A 20,764-nucleotide genomic window follows, 5' to 3' on the forward strand; every position below is an offset into this window, starting at 1 on the left:
TTCTATGTAAATGTTATATCCTTCATAAGCATTTTACCAAACAATTTCCTATTCAAGCAGTCTCCAGTTCAAAACCATTCTTGCCCATAGCAGAAATTTATATAAGCATACAATATTCAAATAAGCTTGGAGTTCATAAAATCCAAACGAAAATCTCTCCGCTGAAAGTATTAATAATATATGACATCGTCTGTGTTTTAATCCAATAACTATTTCAGACGCTGAGAAACTAGAAATACAAAATGCATTTCTTATTGCTGCTGAGTATCTCGGGCGTCGCGAGCGCGGAGTTCATCAAATGCGATGGCGTCATATTCCGGGGCGTCTACTTCGACAAGGTCCCATTCGTCAGGAACTTCTATAAGCCTTCCAATCTTTTCCTCCACAAGTTCTCTGGGATGCTGTTTTTTAGTAACACCGTTCTGAATGGAACTAACATCACAGATTTTACCATTACTTCCTGCTCTGTCGACTCTGGAAGATGCACAGATGTCCACGGGATTCCAGGAGGATTTGCTATTGGTTACGATCAAGGAAATGACGATGTTTATCTAGGTGGCCATGACGGTATTTACAAATACAACTTTGTATCAAGAGCAGCAGAATTTTTCGGTGAAGAAGGAAAATCTATATGGTCATTATTCATCAGGAAGAACTTCTACTACATCCGTTATCCAGAACAGAAGCTATACGTTTACGTGGATTCAGCATTTGTGAAAGTAGCGGAAGCTTACCATTTCGAAGTTGACATTTTCTACATCTCCAGACAAAACGATATCTATATAGCTAACAAAACCGCTTTATACAAAATCGAGCATCCATCATATACTTCCATATTTCTTGCTGATAATTTTGTGGTTCGACAAATAGTTGAAGATGGTTTCGGCGACATATATTTTTGTGGAAACGACGGTATATATATTGAAGATAAACCTGCTTATGGAGTTAAAAGGGTGGCCAAAATAGATGACGCTTACGGTCTTGTTTTTGACGAGAATGATCAAGTCATGTTTTCTGATAGAGATACGATATACAGACTGAAACAAAGTCCGTATAGTAATGAATGTTTTTATGCTCTTAGTAGTTATGATCAAAATGGCGCTAATAAATAAACCATACCTACTTATCTACATCTACCTCTTAAATCAGACGACAATAAACAGATAAAAATTTTGAATTAATGGTTTCAATCCATACCTCCTCATCGTCTTAGCATAGTCGGTGACCCTGCCAACGAAGCAGAGCGCCCGGGTTCAAATCTTGGCAGGGGCATTTATTTGTCTGTTTATTACAAAGTTTGTTACTAAATAAGTTTAAATCTTAAACACTAACTTAACATCACTTCTAAGTTTAAGTGTTGTTAAGTTTGTGTCTATTTTTTTTTTTATAATTTATTTTAACAAAAGTATATACACAATTACAATGATATGGTTTCGCCAAACTGCTTGACAGTTTGTTGGCGAAATACAGCACTCTTTACTTATGAAACTATAACTTATATCTATGTATTAAGGTCTAATTTGGGTATTCGCAATGTTTTTTTTTATACACTTTGTATTTTAGCTTAACCTATTTTCTTTGAGAAAGGAATTCATTAACCATATTTTAACTTTACTTTTAAACGTATTTACACTTTTACACTCATCTTCAGATGTTAATTTATTGAAAATGCGAGGTATAAGGTACTTTCTCGTCCTTTGCCCGTAGTAATTACTCGACATCGGTTCTAGGTACTTTTTACGAGATTTTAATCTAAGATTGCGATTGTAAGTTTTAGTCAACTTAAATACAGGACATCTGTACTGATCTACAGCTAATAAGTACTTAAACTTGGCATGAACAGGTAATATATTGCATTGTTTAAAAAGTATATGATGGTTTCCGTTACATTCTTGTTTCGTTTTTTTATTCACAATCGTTTTAATCAATCTCAGTTGTAAATTGTAAATCCTATTGAGATATGTTTTGAAAGTACGGCCGTATGGATAAGCTGAAGTGTTATGGCGTGACGGGTGAGGCGCATCGCTTAATCGCTTCATTTTTGTCGGACCGAAGACAACAGGTTAAACTGTCCTCAAATGGCAAGCGATTCCAGTCTGACATTGGCCTTATCAAACTAGGCATTCCCCAGGGATCAGCCCTTGGAAACACCCTGTTTCTAGCCTACGTCAATGATCTCCCATCTGCCATCACCACCGGGCTGTCAGTACTATTTGCAGATGACACTACGGTCATAATCAGCGCGCAAACGTACGAGCAACGTGGTGAGAACATCAACGAGGCATGTAGACAGTTGGAGCGGTGGTTTGCTGCAAATGGGTTACTTCTTAACGTCAGCAAGTCTAACGTAATGTTATTCTCAGGACGGATGACTAACACGACCCCATGTGTAGTAGACTGCCCTATGCCAATGTGCTATGAAACGAAGTTCCTTGGCTTTATGTTGGATTCGAATCTTAACTGGAAGTGCCATGTTGACCAGCTATGCAATAGATTGAGTAGTGCGGTCTTTGCGTTACGGAAGTTGAAACCCCTTATTTCGTACGTTTCATTAAAATCGGTCTACTATGCTCACTTCCACTCACTTATGACATATGGTGTACTCATTTGGGGGAACTCTACGGATGCCAATCGAGTGTTTATTATGCAAAAACAGGCAATACGAACGCTAGCGGGTGTGAAGCGTAGACATTCATGCAGAGACCTTTTTGTAACGCATAAAATAATGACGCACTACTCATTATATTTATTCGAAATCATTATGTACGTGAGAAATAACTTATCTTTGTTTAAACGCGTTGAGGTATCTGGTATAAACATTAGAACTACAGGTCGATTACGAACAGTTCCACGTCGCATGGCGCTTGCAGCAAAAAACCCGCGTGTTATCGGTCCGACTTATTATGAGCGATTACCTGCAGAAATAAGGACGGAAACATCCGATACAACATTCAAGCGTCGATTGAGAAACTTTTTACTGGACAACCCATTATATTCAATAAGTGAATTTTTTGACATAACTGTATAATTTATATTCGCATACCTACCTATTCTTGACATTGTCTTTGTTTATTATTGTTATTATTTGACGATCCTTCTCAGGTGAAATTTTTCATATTATGTATTATTAATGAAATTAATTTATTTGGATTATCTTGCTATTATTTAAATTACCCGCCACACCCGTCTTGTCTTGTCTTGTCTTGCATACCTATTCTTGACATTGTCTTTGTTTATTATTGTTATTATTTGACGATCCTTCTCAGGTGAAATTTTTCATATTATGTATTATTAATGAAATTAATTTATTTGGATTATCTTGCTATTATTTAAATTAATTTCTGACGATCACAATATAGATTCTTATAAATTGACATTAATGTAATTTGTACTGTAATCATATGTTGTGAAATAAATAAATCTAATCTAATCTAATCTAATCTATGCAATAAGACCGTAACTGAGTATTGAGTCTGCTAATGTATGATATAATATAATAATATAATTATATATTATGTATAAGTATTTATAATAACTAACATACGCTGTACTCGGCTTACAGTGGAACTGGGTCGATTTGTATAAAATTGTCCTATTTTTTATAGGGTTTACCAAACTGTGCGCAGCGGCGCCCTGGTGCTGGTGGTAAAGAGGGGCGTCAAATAGCCTAGCTAGTTTATGGCGCCGAGATAAAATTTTAAACTTGCAAACTAAACTACTAAAAAAGATTGGGAGCCACTGCAGCTTACTAACATAATGTATAAAGCAGTCATGTTATATACGCACGACCACAGAACTTAGACTTGAAATACATACACACTTTTTTCGAATGTTGTAGAGGTATATATTTTTGGAAATTCTAACTCTAAGAGGATGAACATACAGTTGAAATATTTCAACACTTCTACGAATGACATTACTGACGGATGCTAGTACAGTCAAGTGTAAAAATATGGGTGCAGACAACTTACCAAAAATATGTCCCACAGTTCTTAATTCGCTGACATAAGAGCTATGGGACATATTTTTGAGCATGATGAGTGCATCCATATTTTTACACTTGACTGTACAGTATGTACTCTTCTTCTTCTTCCTCGCGTTGTCCCGGCATTTTGCCACGGCTCATGGGAGCCTGGGGTCCTTGACAACGAATCCTAAGAATTGACGTAGGCACTAGTTTTTACCGAATCGACTGCCATCTGACCTTCCAACCCAGATGGGAAACTAGGCTTTATTGGGATTAGCCCGGTTTCCTCACGATGTTTTCCTTCACCGAAAAGCGACTGGTAAATATCAACTGATATTTCGTACATAAGTTCCGAAAATACTCATTGGTACGAGCCGGGGTTTGAACCCGCGACCTCCGGATTGAAAGTCGCACGCTCTTACCGCTAGGCCACCAGCGCTTCTGTACATTATGTACGTAGTATTTAAAACACAGCATTCATTTTATGACGTAGGTAACTGGAATACATTGAAATACTGAAAAAGCCTCAAGCGTATTTAAATAAAGATACATTCAAATTTAAACATGTCACAGTTTTGAAGAGCTTGTGTGTTAATTGAAACCGGTTTATTTTAAATGTTGGAAATGTCGTTACACCGCAAAATGAACATGAGTAATGTTTACCAGGAATACAGTGAAACTTCAATAACGAGAATTTATGAACGACAAATATAATGATATGTTTTCATCTTATAAATTAATTTATTTCATAACAAGATATTAACCAGTGGACATAATTAATATCAATAACGGGTCTAACGCGATTAAGTTTCATTATTTTACATTTTTGTCGACGTTTCAGCCAGAAAAACAGTACACTCTAGGTAAAATTCCCGGAAAAGGGGGGCAAGGTCGCTAATGTACCACTGGAGGCGAACACTGAAAAAGGCGGCTGCATCAGTTGGCCTTGCCTGGGCGGATCTGGAGGAGGCCGCGCTGGACCGTGAGGACCCTTCTGAGAGCCCTGTGTTCGCGGGACCTTGACGCGCTCTTATTCCCTTAACAATTAATGGCTCGATTCGGGAAATGAATTAGAGATTAACTAGATACGATAGTAAAGATAATATGTGACGTTCCACGACAAAAGGTACCTTATGGCGGCTGGCGCCGCGATTTGGGAAATGAATTAGAGATTCACTAGATATGATATAGTAAAGATATTATCTTTACTATATCATATCTAGTTAATCTCTAATTCATTTCCCGAATCGCGCCGTTAGTCGCGTCAAGATCATATTGAACACCTCGCCCGCTTATAGCAACTATTGCTGTTGAGTACGCGTCCGCGCGCGGCAGGATAAAAAAAAAAAGGATTTATAAAATTCGTTGCCGCGGCTTATCCAAGTGTCATATGTAGTGTGAATGGCCTAAAAGGCAAAGGCATAGTTGGCCTATTAGCTCTCTGAGCCTATCGGTGCCGGTCGCACTCCCAACAGGCAGTTTGCAGTAAAAATTGGACTCAAAGCGAAACTTTAGTGATGTAGGCGACTAGTCAAATGTCGATATTTTAGTTTAGTACTTAAAGCAAAGGAGAGTAACAATAGCTAATAGTACAGATGTAGTGAATAATCAATAAGCATCGTATTTTCACGGAAAGACGAACATGTTACATGGTGTTTCAGTTCAGTACAAAAAGTACTGAGGTTGACTGAACTATCATGACAAATACGAAAGTAAAAGTAAAACAAGTCCAAACTTACCAAAGCTTTTAAAGTCAAACCAAGAAAAATCTGCAACGATTTTGATAGCATACGCAGTTCAAGTGTTATTTATACGTCATAGTTTCATAGAAGTTAGACGTTTAAAATAAGACTTGCACTGCATTTGCGCTGTCAAAATCCTTGCATACTTATCTTGGTCTAACTCTCTAAGAAATAAAGTGGAATTATATATGATACGTAGAAAATCATTGAATCGGTTTCTGTTTAATTAACACATGTTTAATTTATTTATTTTAATTTTATAAACAACAAACCAAATTCAACATTCCAATGTCGTGACATGAAATGACATCGATATTCAATAAGTTAATGTAAGTACCTACTTTTTATAAGCCTTGACGAGGACGATACATAAACACATCTAAAACGGTAATTACATACCAGAGCCCATCAACCTACGCACACTCGGAATTACTTGCTGTCAATCCATTCCCGTGACAAGTACAAACAAGACGAAGATAAAATACCTACAAATTTATCGACAAAACGCACCTCCCTAGGGAATGTGTACGGGCAATCTATCGATATGCCTCGCGCGGAAATGTCGAAAAAACTGTCAAGGGTGATTGTAAATTACTCGAAGAAGGTTTTGCGCGGAGAACTATAGTGACATATATATAATAGGTTACTGTTAGGAAATAATTACTTACAGCAAATAATATTAGGATATACATACAGTCCGACAAGAAAAGTATTGAGGGCGCCACTTCCAACGTAACTGTCATATTTTTGACGTAAAATGCTTAAACATAGCAACAATTTGGTATGGATTTTTTTGGATCCATTTCATTTTCTTTCTACTATTTTATGTCGTACTATATTTGTTTTACAAGGGGGCATAGTTCTTCGCTACCGAGTGAAACACAAAATTTTTCACCATACCAATCCGAGGAAAATCTAACTATTAATCAAATCCTTATGAACGCTAATTAATATTTAACATTAAAACCTTCACTTAAAAGGCAATTCCACCAGCAAACATGAGGTAGGTACCTATACCAACTCAAAATTAGCATCAAGTTATATTGATACTCTTGTGGATAAAATGCCACTTTCTCGTCACTATTGAATAATAAAGACTATAAAGAGAGCCTTTACAAGTTAGTGTGGTAAAAAAAATCAATACGATGTTAGGAAAATTATAAATTATGGCAAAAAATATTAGGGATTTAAAAATAGGAGATTTTTTTTATAAATATGGGAGAAAAATTTTCTAAGGGTTTCTTGTCCGGCTTTTACACTGCGGGTCCCTAAAAACAAAAACCTTTCAAAAACTCGCCAGTGGCGCTGAAAAGAGCGTCAATTATTCACGAATTTACCGTCACCCGGCATCACGAACATGACGGTGGCGTGGTAAAACTAGGTAAGTACGATTTTCTACATTGCCCGTAGAACCGAGGGCCGTTGGGGCGGAAAGCTTCTCGAGTGGTGACCACGTACCGGAAGGCGCAGCGTGGGTAGACCCCCCACAAGGTGGACTGACGACCTGGTTAAGGTCGCGGGAGTCCGCTGGATGCGGGTGGCGCAAGACCGGTCATTGTGGCACTCTTTGGGGGAGGCCTATGTCCAGTAGTGGACGTCCTCTGGCTGATATGATGATGATGATGATGACTGCATAGTTATACTTATAGCCATTTGGTGTCAATATACAATTCTAATTTAGGGCTTTAAACGAGAATGGTTTTCAAAACAAACAATATTAAGAATAACCAAAAGCTACTCAGCAAAAGATGACTGGCGATGGCGTTCGAACCGCTAAAAGGCGATCTCTTTAAGACATACTATTAAGTACCTACCTAGCGAAAACAGCTCAGACAGAAAGCCTAATTCCTTAGATTTTTTGGAAATCTATATACAAGATAAAAATAATTGTAGCTCACACAATTAAGTATGGAAGTTCCAGTGGCTAGACATGTACCTGTACTATGCATTTGTACCTATGTCATGTGTGACAGTTGCAATATAGAAAATATAAAGAAAATAACATTATTTTTGTTAAGTGAAACAAATTACATTACATTGTTAGTAAACGACATTTAAAAGCATTACTTTTGGTTATAGTGAACAAAATTTAGACTTGCTCAAGCATGAAGGTAAATTTAAAAGGATTTGTGTACATCAACGTTTATTATGCTTACCTTGCGAAGCACCGTCATTAAAATCCGTGAATAAATACGGCGAAAAAACAGACTTAATACAGGTTTTTAAAAAGCCCTCGAGGCATGGCATTGTTGAAGATATTTGAATTATGAGATTTAATTATTAAACAGCCATTATGGAGTAATTTCAAAACAGATTTTAGTTGTATATTGAGATTAATAATTAAAACGCAACCGGCTTTTAATACTTACACTTTTATAAAACCAATTAAGCTGCTTTTTATTAGGCTTTCAGTATTTTTTAGTATGTTAAGATTATTTATAGACATCAAAACTAAATACGCCTTATAAGCGAGTGGTGGAAGTTTTTTATGTAAAACTTCTATTCGCTCTAATTTCTTTGTACTAGAAATTCTCGCCACAAATTTTCTTATTTATTAAATAAAATTTGTCTCAAAAAAATCACTGCATACTACGTTCCTTCAGTAATTTTCTAGTGCTTTATTTCGTGCATGGTGTAAAATAATATTTTACCTAAAACACTGTCAACATCCTTACCACCCAGAACGGTGAAGTTGTAACATACGGGTTTTGTTTTTCGCCAACCCACGAAATTCTGGACGAGGTTTTGGCCAAAATACGAGCTAAATTTGCACACAGCAGATTGAATTAAACAATTTGGCCGACCGCACTTTTTGCATCACTGTCAGAATTGCACTCGTGCATATTCTGGGCCTTATTAAAACGTTTGTGAAAAAAGTGAAAATGTTTGTTGCTGGCGTGTTTTCGTAAACTAAGTTGTTTCAGAGACTTAGTAAATTATGAAGACTAGCAGTGACGATTTTCTGACAAGTTTCTATTTGGCCCTCGCCATGGAGGAGTCTTGGCCGAAGGGTGTCAAGTTTCGGCGGTTCCGCGGCCGGCTCCCTGACATTGCGGGGTTGCGTAATGCATCGCAACCATAACGGGATTTGTAGTGTTTAGTTATAAATATATTTTAATAATATGTATGCTAGTTTTAAGGTATTTATGTATGGGCCACTAGTTGCCTGAAATAAAAATTTTCATTTCATTTAATTTTCATTTCATGTTACGTATTTTCAGTGGTACTAATTTATTTTACTGGCAAGGGGTAGGTATTTTCTGATAACAGACGTTGAAAGTCATATATTCTAATGTCACTGATGTATACAGGAAGATACCTATATGTAGATTACTTATAGTTATTAAGTTTAGATATTAAGGTCATACCAAGTTCCATTCCACTGTTTCTATTTCCTTAAGTGTACTTAATTACCTGAAACAAAAGAATATACAATTAGTTTACACGTCAGATACAATACACGATCACGTAATTAGAGTATGAAAATACATATTCACAATATAACATCACCTAATAACAGAACTTCCGTGAGACACACGCTCGAAAAACGCTCGACGTGTTTCACTCCGTACCGAGCAGTGTCATCAGGAGCTTGCGTTTTCGGCTATGGACCGGCGCAGACTGCGGGCCGCAGAAATCCGCGTGTGCGTTTTTCGACTTAAAATACGTGAGTGACCCGTTCTTAATGTATTTAATAAAACAGCACCTACCCGTTTTTTTAGGCGGGGTACTCACTTTAGGCCCCTCTCCCCTATTTATTTTGATTGGTGATCATACATAACTCTTATAAACAAGGTTAAAAGTATAAAGGTTAAAATTAAAATGCCAAGATATTTTCTTCTAAAGACGCTAAATTTAAGCAAATTGGCAATTTATAAATAAGCATAAAGACAAACAATATCCAGACCTCCTCAAAACCTAATTTATAATGAAATTGCTTTTCTTATCCAATATTTTCAATTCAATTACTTCACAAGATAAGAATTAAGGCCAAAGTATAAAAACAAAGAAACAAAAAACCAATTATGGATCCTTCGAACGATCTTCGATAGGGGATGAATTACAATTAGTAAGTGCCTCTGAAAGATTAAAAGAAATTGGCAAATAAATATAAACAAATTTGTAAGGAATTAGGGCAGAGTTTGTCCAGAATATAGAAAGTAATTAGATTATACTATGCAAAAAGCTTCAATTTGGATGGAAAGCGATTATTTAACCTAGATATTGAACTTAAATAAATGAAGAATTAGGAAATTCGCCAGTAACTGGCCACCGGCCAATAACTGGCCACCTTAAACTAAAATTCATTTTAGTATAAGGTTTCAATAACTGGTCAGCCTTCAATAACTAACCATCTAATACTAAAATGAATTCTGATTATAGGTGAATATAATTTATTTTTAGTTTAGAGTGGTAGTTACTAACAGGTGGCTAGTTACTAACAGGTGGCCAGTTACTATCAGATGGAATCAGTTAATATCAGTATAACATCCTTACGGTAGATGTCGCTAGGGGCGCCTCCCTAAGCGCATATGGTGGAAATATTCGCTGTGTGTGTCCTCGGGTGTAGTCTCGGTATTAGCTTAACTGGCAACGCATGGGCTAGTTATCCAGTGTCGCGAGTTCGTGTCTTGCCCGAGACGGTGAATTTTCCTAATTTATTTGTGAACTGTAAATTGGCTTCTAATTCAGATGCAATATAATGCATTTATAGACAGTAAATATCTGGTTCAAGATTTTTTTTAATTAACCTGGTTTGCTGCCCCTACTCCAGTTACGGGACAGAAATAATTACACAAGCTCGAACATATGAACTAAGGATTACAGTAGGTAAGGTTCGGTCAGAGGTTAAACTGTGAATCTCTCTAAAAATAAAGTTTAAAGTACCTATTCAGATCTAGAATACTGGTAGCACTTTAAAATCCTGCGAGCAATTATTCCTCCATTTGCCATACATAAGTAAAGGTAAAAGAATTGTAAAATTAGAAGATCAATAGGTAAGTATAGAGGGTGGAACATTTCTAGAGACTGGACTGAAGGGATTGTTATCTTAGTGATTTAGTGTTATTTAGAGCTATTATAATCGTAAAGCTGGATTCAAAAGTAAAACAAAATCATTAAAATGAAATATTTTTATATAAGTGATAACCATACAAAATTATTTACATTTTAAATTGAAACAATTCATGTCATTCATGGGATCTACTTACTGGGGTTGAAACATACCAACAGATTTATTGCACTAATGTTTAACAAACTGTATCTCAGAAATAGAAATCTTAACGTGATTAAAAAGTGAAAAATAAAGTAAGTACGTTTCCTAAACGATTCCCCGTTTGCATAAAAGTCCCTCATTCTGTTACACCCGATATGAATGATCCACCTGCAGGATAAAAGTAAATAACCTTTACAACTAACCCTACTATATGATAGGTAAGGCAACAGAATCACTAGTAGGTATGATGTAGATAAAAGAATTTCAAGCAGTAATAGAGACTAATACCAACCTACTTATCTCAGTGGAAAACTCGCATATATTTCTGTATTAAAATTAGAGATGCACCGGATATCCGGTCACTATCCGGTATCCGGCCTATCCGGCCCTCTTTTTACTATCCGGCCGGATACCGGATAGTGACCTACTATCCGGCCGGATACCGGATAGTAGTTTTGCTTGATTTTGGAGTCAACAAATTGGATTTAAGAAACGGTGACGGTCATAATCGTACTCGTTTATTATTTTAAAACATTTTAAACATTCCACTATTGCACGCGCACTCATTTTAGAACCTAGAAATGAGTCCACGCGAACTTTCACAACGAAACAGATCAAAGCCTGCACAATACGCACCTGAGAAACCGAAATGTAGGTATAATTTCGCCGGCCGAATATCCGGTATCCGGTATCCGGCCAAACAACTATCCGTTGCATCTCTAATTAAAATGTTTTCCCTCTAATTGTTACCACAACACCGGGTCCTTCTCAGCTTTAGATTCTAACTAGCAACCCGCCCCGGCTTCGCACGGGTTACACAAAACCTCAACAAATTATACACCTTGACTCCTCAAAAATCACTCTATTGATAAGTGGAAACCGCATGAAAATTCGTTGAGTAGTTTTTGAGTTTATCGCGAACATACATACACACAAACACAGACACACGCGGCGGGGGACTTTGTTTTATAAAGTATAGTGTTTTTTTTTGTAATCCAAAATTAAGAACAAATGCTAAAACTGGGTTCCAGCATCCTCACTCATTGTTGGTAATAAAAGATGTAACTATTGTTTTCTTGCGTGTAATATGAATATGTATACATATTAGACCATATTTTTACTCATTTATTAGCTGGCCTACTCTATGACTATGTCATTAGCGGGCCGGTGTGACGAAATTACAGAATAGCATTTGTTTTAATTAGCGACGCGTAAATTGCCGGCCGCCGGGCAAGATTTGCCTTCAAGGTGTTTTGGTGGAGGAAGGTAATTTTTTATAGAGTGTTTAGTTAATGTATTTAGAGTAAACAGGCTTTTTAAGTTTAGTCTATTTATAAATATAATGCTGATGCAACAAAAAAAAAACCTTCAAAATGTGATCGTAAAGCCTTTTAAGAGAGCGCCGACCGTCCAGTGGCGCCCTCATTTGGGGGATTATAATAAATGTTTTCTAATAAACTAATTAATTTCTATACAATCCAGTTAGTTAATGTTGTAGTGTATTTTGCTAATTTACCAAATTTTTAAAACTAGTACCAGACACAAGTCTAGTAGGTACTAGTTCTCTTTTCTAGAAAAACACAAAGAAATTAGACTATTTGTACTTTTACTTACAAAACTTTTACTCGCAATTTTATTTGTTTTACAATGTTTAACAACGAAAACTAGTACCAGACAGAACCCCTAGTGTGAATTTCATTCGATAGCGTGATGGACGTACGCGTTTACGATAAGTCTCATTTAGTATGGGATTTTGAACAGCGCACAATCGCACATAGGTCGGAAATCGCGATTTAGGCCGCCGCTTATCGCAAAACTAATTAGTTCTCGAAAAACACCACACTATCACGGAAATAATCCCACCCCCCTCCCCCTCCTCGCGTCGGTTTCCTCAATGCTGAGGGTCGTGACCATCTCGTCGAAATAGTTTTGTGTGGACCACTCGGCGCCACACACTTGTATCTGCTGCCTCGTGAAGAGCGTCGTGTACGGTGGTGTCGAGGGTGGCAATCCCACCCCACCCTTATCAGTTACGTAGGTAATCTACCAGGTTCTCAAAATTCAGTCATCACATACGTTGCACACGCGGTTCTTAGCACTGTTATCCGAAGCACACATTTCTAAGCCAATATTTATTTTTGTGGAGTTTATTTGTCAGTGAAAGTGATGGATATCGAAAATTCAGATAAGTTTTAATTATTTTCAATTTAAAATATTTATTTTACGATATATATATAACCCACTAAACATGGCCCTTTTCTTGATGAAAATTTTGTTATGTTTTCATATTCAATTGTGAAAATACTATGCTTCCGGGCCCGTCCCAGTGATATTTTTTATGTCATTCTATAAATCAACTATATCTTTACATTTTATAAAAAAATTGGGGGGCACTTTTGGGCGCTTTGTAAAATATCGAGTTTCTTAAAAAAAAATTCGGAAATAGCAAATTATTACGTTTTTACATTTTCATTAGCGGTAAAATGTCTTTTCTGTTATTCTAGGTTCATCAAATGCCTCTGGTTTAAAAGTTGTGACTCGAAAATACCTGTCTAATAAGTTAAATGAACAAAATTTTCAGTCAATAACTGAAAAATTGGACTTTTTGGAAAATTATCTCCTTATGCGCTCAGGTGACGGAGATGAAGAAAAAAAGAACAAGAAGCGTAAATTTTCACATTTTAAATCAGAATTTAAAAAGAGATGGATTAGATCACGTCGCATTGTGAAAATGTTTCTGATATCTAATGAATATTGGTTGGAAGGAAGCTCCGCCGCTCCGCTCATACGCTCTGGAAACGGCAAAGCTTTATATAAATTTGTATGAGTGGCATCTGATGACACCGACAATGCACAAAATACTGATCCATGGCAGAATTATATATTATTGAAAACTTAATAGTTCCCTTTAGACAACATTCGGAGGAAGCTGCAGAAGCCCGAAAGAAACACTTTCGGTCATATCGTTTAAGCTATGCCCGAAAGTTTTCTAGAGAATACTGCAATCTGGACATTTACCATAGGTTGCTTCTGACCTCCAATCCGCTTATCAGCAGTACGAGAAAGATAACGAAACCTCGAGTTAAATTATTTCTGTCAGAAACTATGCAGCTATTGATTTCTGCTGAGCCACATAAGGCGAGAGCGGAGAATGATCAATGCTACCCAAGCGATGAGGAGGATTTTTCTTTAAGATATGATGATGATTAAATGTGGCGTGTGATTTATTTATTTATGTTAATCTTTTTGAGTAAATGTATCAGTCATAATAATATTAGATAAAAATCTTTGTATATATCGAATACCGATGGTCTCAAAGGCGGTGGGCGCGTGGGGGTAGTACGATAATGTATTACTTCACAGCTAAACCAGTATGCTACCATTGCTACCAGTGCATGAAATAAACATTAGGACTCGTTAACCATACTAATGCCTACTATACTTCAGTACTAAATGTTTAAAAGAACTAATTGCTATTTTTAACTCAAGGGAGCGATATGAAAGTAAAAAGAAACCGTTTAAATCTTTATTCAAGTCAAACTAGGCCGGCTTCAACCCTACATATCTGACCTGAGAAGATTTAGCCCTATATGGGACCGGCTACAAACTCAGAAGGACAAATCTTTTCAAAACAAGTTAAAACAACACATAACACATCATTTCTTTATTTCACAAAAGTAAGCTTCTAATGGACCCGGGTATGTCCTTAAACTACGTCCAAGACCACCGGTGGACGGGCAGCAGCGTCCCTCAAATTCGGTGTACTCGACTGCGATCGCCAACCCGCCTGCCAAGCGTGGCGATTATGGCATTCACCCCCCATCATGATGAGCACAATAGAACCACGGCCCCGAGGTTCCGGCGACCCCCGGTGCTCTGGCTATGGTAGCGGTCAGGGCATTAGCGGGGTCAGGGGTGCTAAGAATCTCCGGCAAAGATCCGGCTACCCGCCCCGACGACGACTGGCCCTGGTAACACACAACATACGCACTATGAGGACTGACGAAAAGATCTGCGAGCTGGAAGAGGAACTGAGCAGGTTACACTGGGACATTGTAGGGTTATGCGAAGTCCGTAGAGAGGGGGAGGACACGACAACCCTGAAGTCTGGTAACTTGCTCTACCACCGGGAGGGCGACCAACAGTCCCAAGGTGGTGTCGGGTTTCTCGTTCACAAGTCCCTCGTAAACAACATAATAACCATCGACAGTGTGTCGAGCAGGGTGGTATACCTAATACTCAGAATATCCAAAAGATATTCGCTGAAGGTCATTCAGGTATACGCACCGACCTCGTCACACTCCGATGATGAAGTAGAAGCTATGTATGAGGACGTAAGTAGGGCCATACATACTTCTAAAACCTACTTTACTGTTGTTATGGGGGACTTCAACGCAAAGTTGGGCAAGAGAAGCGGGGATGAGTTGAGAGTGGGGCAATTTGGGTATGGGCAACGGAACCCTAGGGGTCAGAGGCTGGCCGACTTTCTGGAGAGAGAGGAACTCTTCATGATGAACTCTTTCTTCCAGAAGCCGCCTCACAGGAAATGGACCTGGATGAGTCCTGACGGTTCCACGAGAAACGAGATAGACTTCATCATGACCGACAAGAAACGGATATTCAGTGATGTCTCTGTGATCAACAGGGTAAAGACCGGTAGTGATCACCGAATCGTAAGAGGCACACTGAATATCAATATTAAACTTGAAAGGTCCAGCCTGATGAAGTCTACGCTCCGACCTACTCGAGCCTATGTTCAAAACCCCGAAAGCTTTCAACTCGAGCTCTCTAACCGCTTTGCTTGCCTAGAGAACTTGGCTTCAGTGGACGAAATCAACGACGGGCTAGTGGAAACTGTCCACACAGTAGGGTCTAAGTTTTTTAGATCCCGCCGTAAAGATAGACCTCAGAAATTGACCGAGCAAACCTTGAACCTCATGGCTGAACGACGCTCGCTACAGTTGCAGTCTCCCGATGACGCGGAGTCATATAGGCAGCTCAATAGACGTATATCTAAGTCCCTACGACATGATCTGCGTCTCTTTAATACTAACCGTATTAAAGAGACTATTGAGCGAAACCAAGGCTCCAAAGTGTTCGCAAAGGACAAGTCTATTGGGCAAAGCCAGCTGACAAAGCTGAAACGGGAAGATGGCAGCATAGCGTCGAGCAAAGCGGAGGTTTTAGGTGAGATCGAGAGGTTCTATGGACAGTTATACACTTCGATCGCAAAGCCCGTTGACAGCTTGGTAGGAGATCCAAGAGCCAAGCTGTCCCGACATTATACCGAAGATATCCCGGACATCAGTCTGTACGAGATTAGGATGGCCCTGAAGCAGCTTAAGAACAACAAGGCGCCGGGCAAAGACGGAATCACTTCAGAGCTTCTGAGAGCGGGTGGAACACCGGTACTTAAAGTCCTCCAGAAGCTCTTTAATTCCGTCTTGTCCGAGGGCATAACGCCTGAAACATGGAGTAGAGGCGAGGTGGTGCTGTTCTTCAAAAAAGGTGATAACAACCTATTGAAGAACTACAGACCCATCACGCTTCTGAGCCATGTCTATAAGCTGTTTTCAAGGGTCATCACGAACCGTCTCGAACACAGACTTGATGACTTCCAGCCTCCCGAACAAGCCGGTTTCCGAAAAGGCTATAGTACCATAGACCACATCCATACGCTGCGGCAAGTTATACAGAAGACCGAAGAGTATAACTTGCCATTATGCTTAGCGTTTGTGGACTATGAGAAAGCCTTCGATTCGGTGGCAACATGGGCGGTGCTTGAGTCTCTTCAGCGATGCCATATTGACTATCGGTACATCGAAGTGTTGAAGTGTTTGTATAGTAACGCCACCATGTCGGTCCGAGTACAGGAGCAGAGCACGAGGGCGATTCCATTGCGAAGAGGCGTAAGGCAGGGAGACGTTATCTCTCCGAAACTGTTTACTGCCGTAATGGAAGACGCCTTCAAGCTCCTGGAATGGGAAGGACTTGGCATCAACATCAACGGCGAATACATCACTCACCTTCGGTTTGCCGACGATATCGTAGTCATGGCAAAGTCGATGGAGGAACTCAGCATGATGCTCGATGACCTCAACCGAGTTTCACAACGGGTGGGCTTGAAAATGAACATGGACAAGACGAAACTTATGTCAAATGCCAATGTTGTGCCCATCCCAGTCTCTGTTGGGAACTCGGTACTCGAAGTTGTTGACTCGTACATCTACCTAGGACAAGTAGTCCAATTAGGTAGGTCCAACTTCGAGAAAGAGGTCAACCGCCGAATCCAACTCGGTTGGGCAGCGTTCGGGAAACTACGTAATGTCTTTTCGTCCGACATACCTCAGTGCCTCAAGACGAAAGTCTTTAATCAATGTGTGTTACCAGTGATGACTTACGGCTCCGAAACGTGGTCTTTCACTATCGGCCTCATCTCAAAACTCAAAGTCGCTCAACGAGCTATGGAGAGGGCTATGCTCGGAGTTTCTCTACGTGATCGAATCAGAAATGAGGAGATCCGTAGACGAACTAAAGTCACCGACATAGCCCACCGGATTAGCAAGCTGAAGTGGCAATGGGCAGGCCACATTGCACGCAGAGAAGATGGCCGATGGGGTCGAAAAGTGCTCGAGTGGAGACCACGGACTAGCAAGCGCAGCGTAGGACGTCCACCCACAAGATGGACAGACGATCTTGTTAAGGTCGCCGGAAGACGCTGGATGCGGGTCGCTTCCAACCGGCACGTATGGAGGTCCAAGGGGGAGGCCTATGTTCAGCAGTGGACGTCTTATGGCTGAGATGATGATGATGATGATGAAGCTTCTAATGAAATATAAGAAATCTAAATAACACTTGAAATAAAACTAAATGGTTAAAGAACGCGGGATTCTATAAGCTATCAGAATAATCCTTCAGGTATAAACCTACAGGAACGTAGCGAGTTAGGCACGAGGTCGGCTAACGAGTACGTCCGATCTCTAGCGCGGTCCGATCAAGAAGAACTACCAGCGGCGGAGCCTCTCTGCTCCCGCCTCAAAGTCAAGTTGGCAAACCTGCTCGACCAGTCTACCAACATACCGCCAAAATTCCAACTCGTGCCTACGCTCACTCGAGAGAAACCTCTCGACGTTCCAAAGCCTTTTACCTGTCATCTCAGTTCAACAACACGCCAATAGATGGCGTTACTCTCTACGCAACTTTATTTCAACAATGCGCTAATAGACGGAGTTACTCTCTACACAACTTTATTTATTTTGTTACATCCAAATAATACGTAGCTCAACATTGCTAATCAATTTTATACAGGCGTCTAAAATAATGAACTATAACGCTGCAATACGTCTTTCTGGTGTCAGGGGGTGTCACCCTATTTCACAGACAGAAATTTCATAGAATATCGTTTCTCAGAAATTATTTCATATATTATTTGGTTCATATACTTTCGGTTCCAATATTATTGTTTCATAGACTATTTACTTGGTTGAAACATATTTCACAGAAATTCAGTTGAATGTATATTACTATCAAACTTTTTAAATTTAGAAACTTATCAAACAGTAGTATTATGTTTCGTGTATTCTTGTTTCGTAGACACAGATTTCATAGATTGTTGTTTCATAGGAACTTTTTAATATAATATTTAGTTCGAGTATTTTCTTTTCAAATATTATTATTTCAGAATTTATGCACTTTATTTAATTTTTTTTTCAAAAACTCAATGCAAAGAATTGTAATATTAGAACTGCGACCCTCGCAGAAAAAACTGTTGCCAGAAAAGTAGGTTAGGTTAGGTTAGAACTGCGACCCCTGCGGAAACAAACTGTTGCCAGAAAAGTAGGTTAGGTTAGGTTAGAACTGCAACCCCTGCGGAAACAAACTGTTGCCAGAAAAGTAGGTTAGGTTAGGTTAGAACTGCGACCCCCGCAGAAAAAAACTGTTGCTAGAAAAGTAGGTTAGGTTAGAACTTCGACCACCGCAGAAACAAACTGTTACTAGTAAAGTAGGTTAGGTTAGAACTGCGACCCCTGCGGAAACAAACTGTTGCGAGAAAAGTAGGTTAGGTTAGGTTAGAACTGCGACCCCTGCGGAAACAAACTGTTGCCAGAAAAGTAGACTAGGTTAGGTTAGCACTGCGACCCCCACAGAAACAAACTGTTGCCAGAAAAGTAGGTTAGGTTAGAACTGCGACCATTGCGGAAACAAACTGTTGCCAGAAAAGTAGGTTAGGTTAGGTTAGAACTGCGACCCCCGCAGAAACAAACTGTAGCTAGAAAAGTAGGTTAGGTTCGGTTAGGGTAACAAAGATCTATGATTTAATTTTTGACAAAGTAAGTATTGAGTTACTGAGCCTTCTATGAAATGAAAATATTAAGTTTAATAAAATGTGAAACAATATTCTATGAATATGCAGGCTTGGAAACAAGTTTTATATAAACTTAATATTATAAGGAATAATAATATATTACCTTAAATTTTAAGACATGAATTTCGAAACATAAATTTTCTGAACTATAAAAAATCTACAAGTACAGCTTCTACAATGTAAGTGCACTAGAAGTTGATCATTCTATGAAATGATAATATGAGAAACATTTTCTATGAAGCACAATTCTACGAAAATGTAGTATATGAAACAACGTACAACCGGTGTCAGGGTCCGACATATATTTCTATTAGTTTCTGTAATACATATGTTACTCTTATACCTAAATATAATATATATGTATAAATATATGTGTATTTTATTATTTATTATATTCAATGGAAGAAAATACATATTTATTTACTATAATATATATCATTAATATATAAAATAATCAAGCGAGGAGGAGCAAAATCAGCATTTTTTTGGAAAAAGGGCCATAAATTTAAAAATAATAATTGTAATTATCTAAAAATATGTTTTCTTAGTTCGAAATCGTATATAAAGCGCAAAAATGCAATAAAATATTTTTGGCGGCCTTAATCGTGATTTCCGACCTACGTGCAGCGCGCCAAGCGGGACGTTTTGGAAACTCAAAATCCCATACAAAATGAGACTTAACGCAAACGCGTACGTCACGTCGCGCTATCGAATTAAATTTACACTAGGGGTTCAGATATTATGTCGCTTCAAAATACGTGTGTAACCTAGATTGAATAGAAGTGACTTTTTTCTCAAAACATTGTGACTTTGTTTTAGTTTTTAGCACATACTCGTAGTTTATAATTATTAACTGCTGATCTAACATGAGAAACTTTCACAATGATAATATATCGGAGCATGTTTTCATAACACAATTGAAGAAACATAATATCGTCTTCGTTACTTGTAATCTCCTATATCTCATCTTTAGTGTGTCGAGTGCCTTGCTTCCGTAGTGGGTTTTAAAAATGTTGGATCTGTGCAAAAAAGTGGGGACGTTCGTGAACATACAGGTACGTACATAGTGATGACTTTATAAGAAAATTATCATGATATGCAGGATGATCTTATAGTTTTAAGTAGAAGAACATAAAAGAAGTTCAATATCTATCAGTTTATTTCAGATATTTTGAGTTTTAAAGAAATAAATAAAGGATAATACAATTATTCAAAGCATTACCGAAATGAACTAATCTATATTGTATTTTTAAAGTAAATTAAATTGAATAATCATTTAATTCGGAGTTTTTCCTGATGCAAAGGCTGTCCATCGCAGTCCAACGCGGCAACGCAGCGAGCGTGATGGGCACCTTTGCGTCGGGGGCAGCCCGGGACGGGCTTCAGTAGGCAATTTTTTATACTTATTTAGTTTATATTTATATTTAAGTTTATTCGGAGTTAAAATTTTCAAATTATATTAGTAGCTTATTCTT

At 38.3% G+C, this 20,764-nt stretch overlaps 2 protein-coding genes across 3 annotated transcripts in view; one reads left to right on the top strand and one right to left on the bottom strand.

The window, feature by feature from the left end:
* LOC134801201 (ommochrome-binding protein-like) lies at positions 1 to 1,158 on the top strand. The gene has a single exon (XM_063773735.1). It carries the CDS (start codon positions 243 to 245, stop codon positions 1,110 to 1,112), a length of 870 nt encoding a protein of 289 aa, XP_063629805.1. The 5' UTR covers positions 1 to 242; the 3' UTR covers positions 1,113 to 1,158.
* The window catches only part of LOC134801122 (alpha-2 adrenergic receptor), a 670,379-nt gene that overhangs the window by 72,562 nt on the left and 577,053 nt on the right, over positions 1 to 20,764 (bottom strand). The gene's annotated exons all lie outside the window — the stretch shown is intronic.

Source organism: Cydia splendana, chromosome 21 (assembly GCF_910591565.1).
Source record: "Cydia splendana chromosome 21, ilCydSple1.2, whole genome shotgun sequence".
Lineage (NCBI taxonomy): Eukaryota > Metazoa > Arthropoda > Insecta > Lepidoptera > Tortricidae > Cydia > Cydia splendana.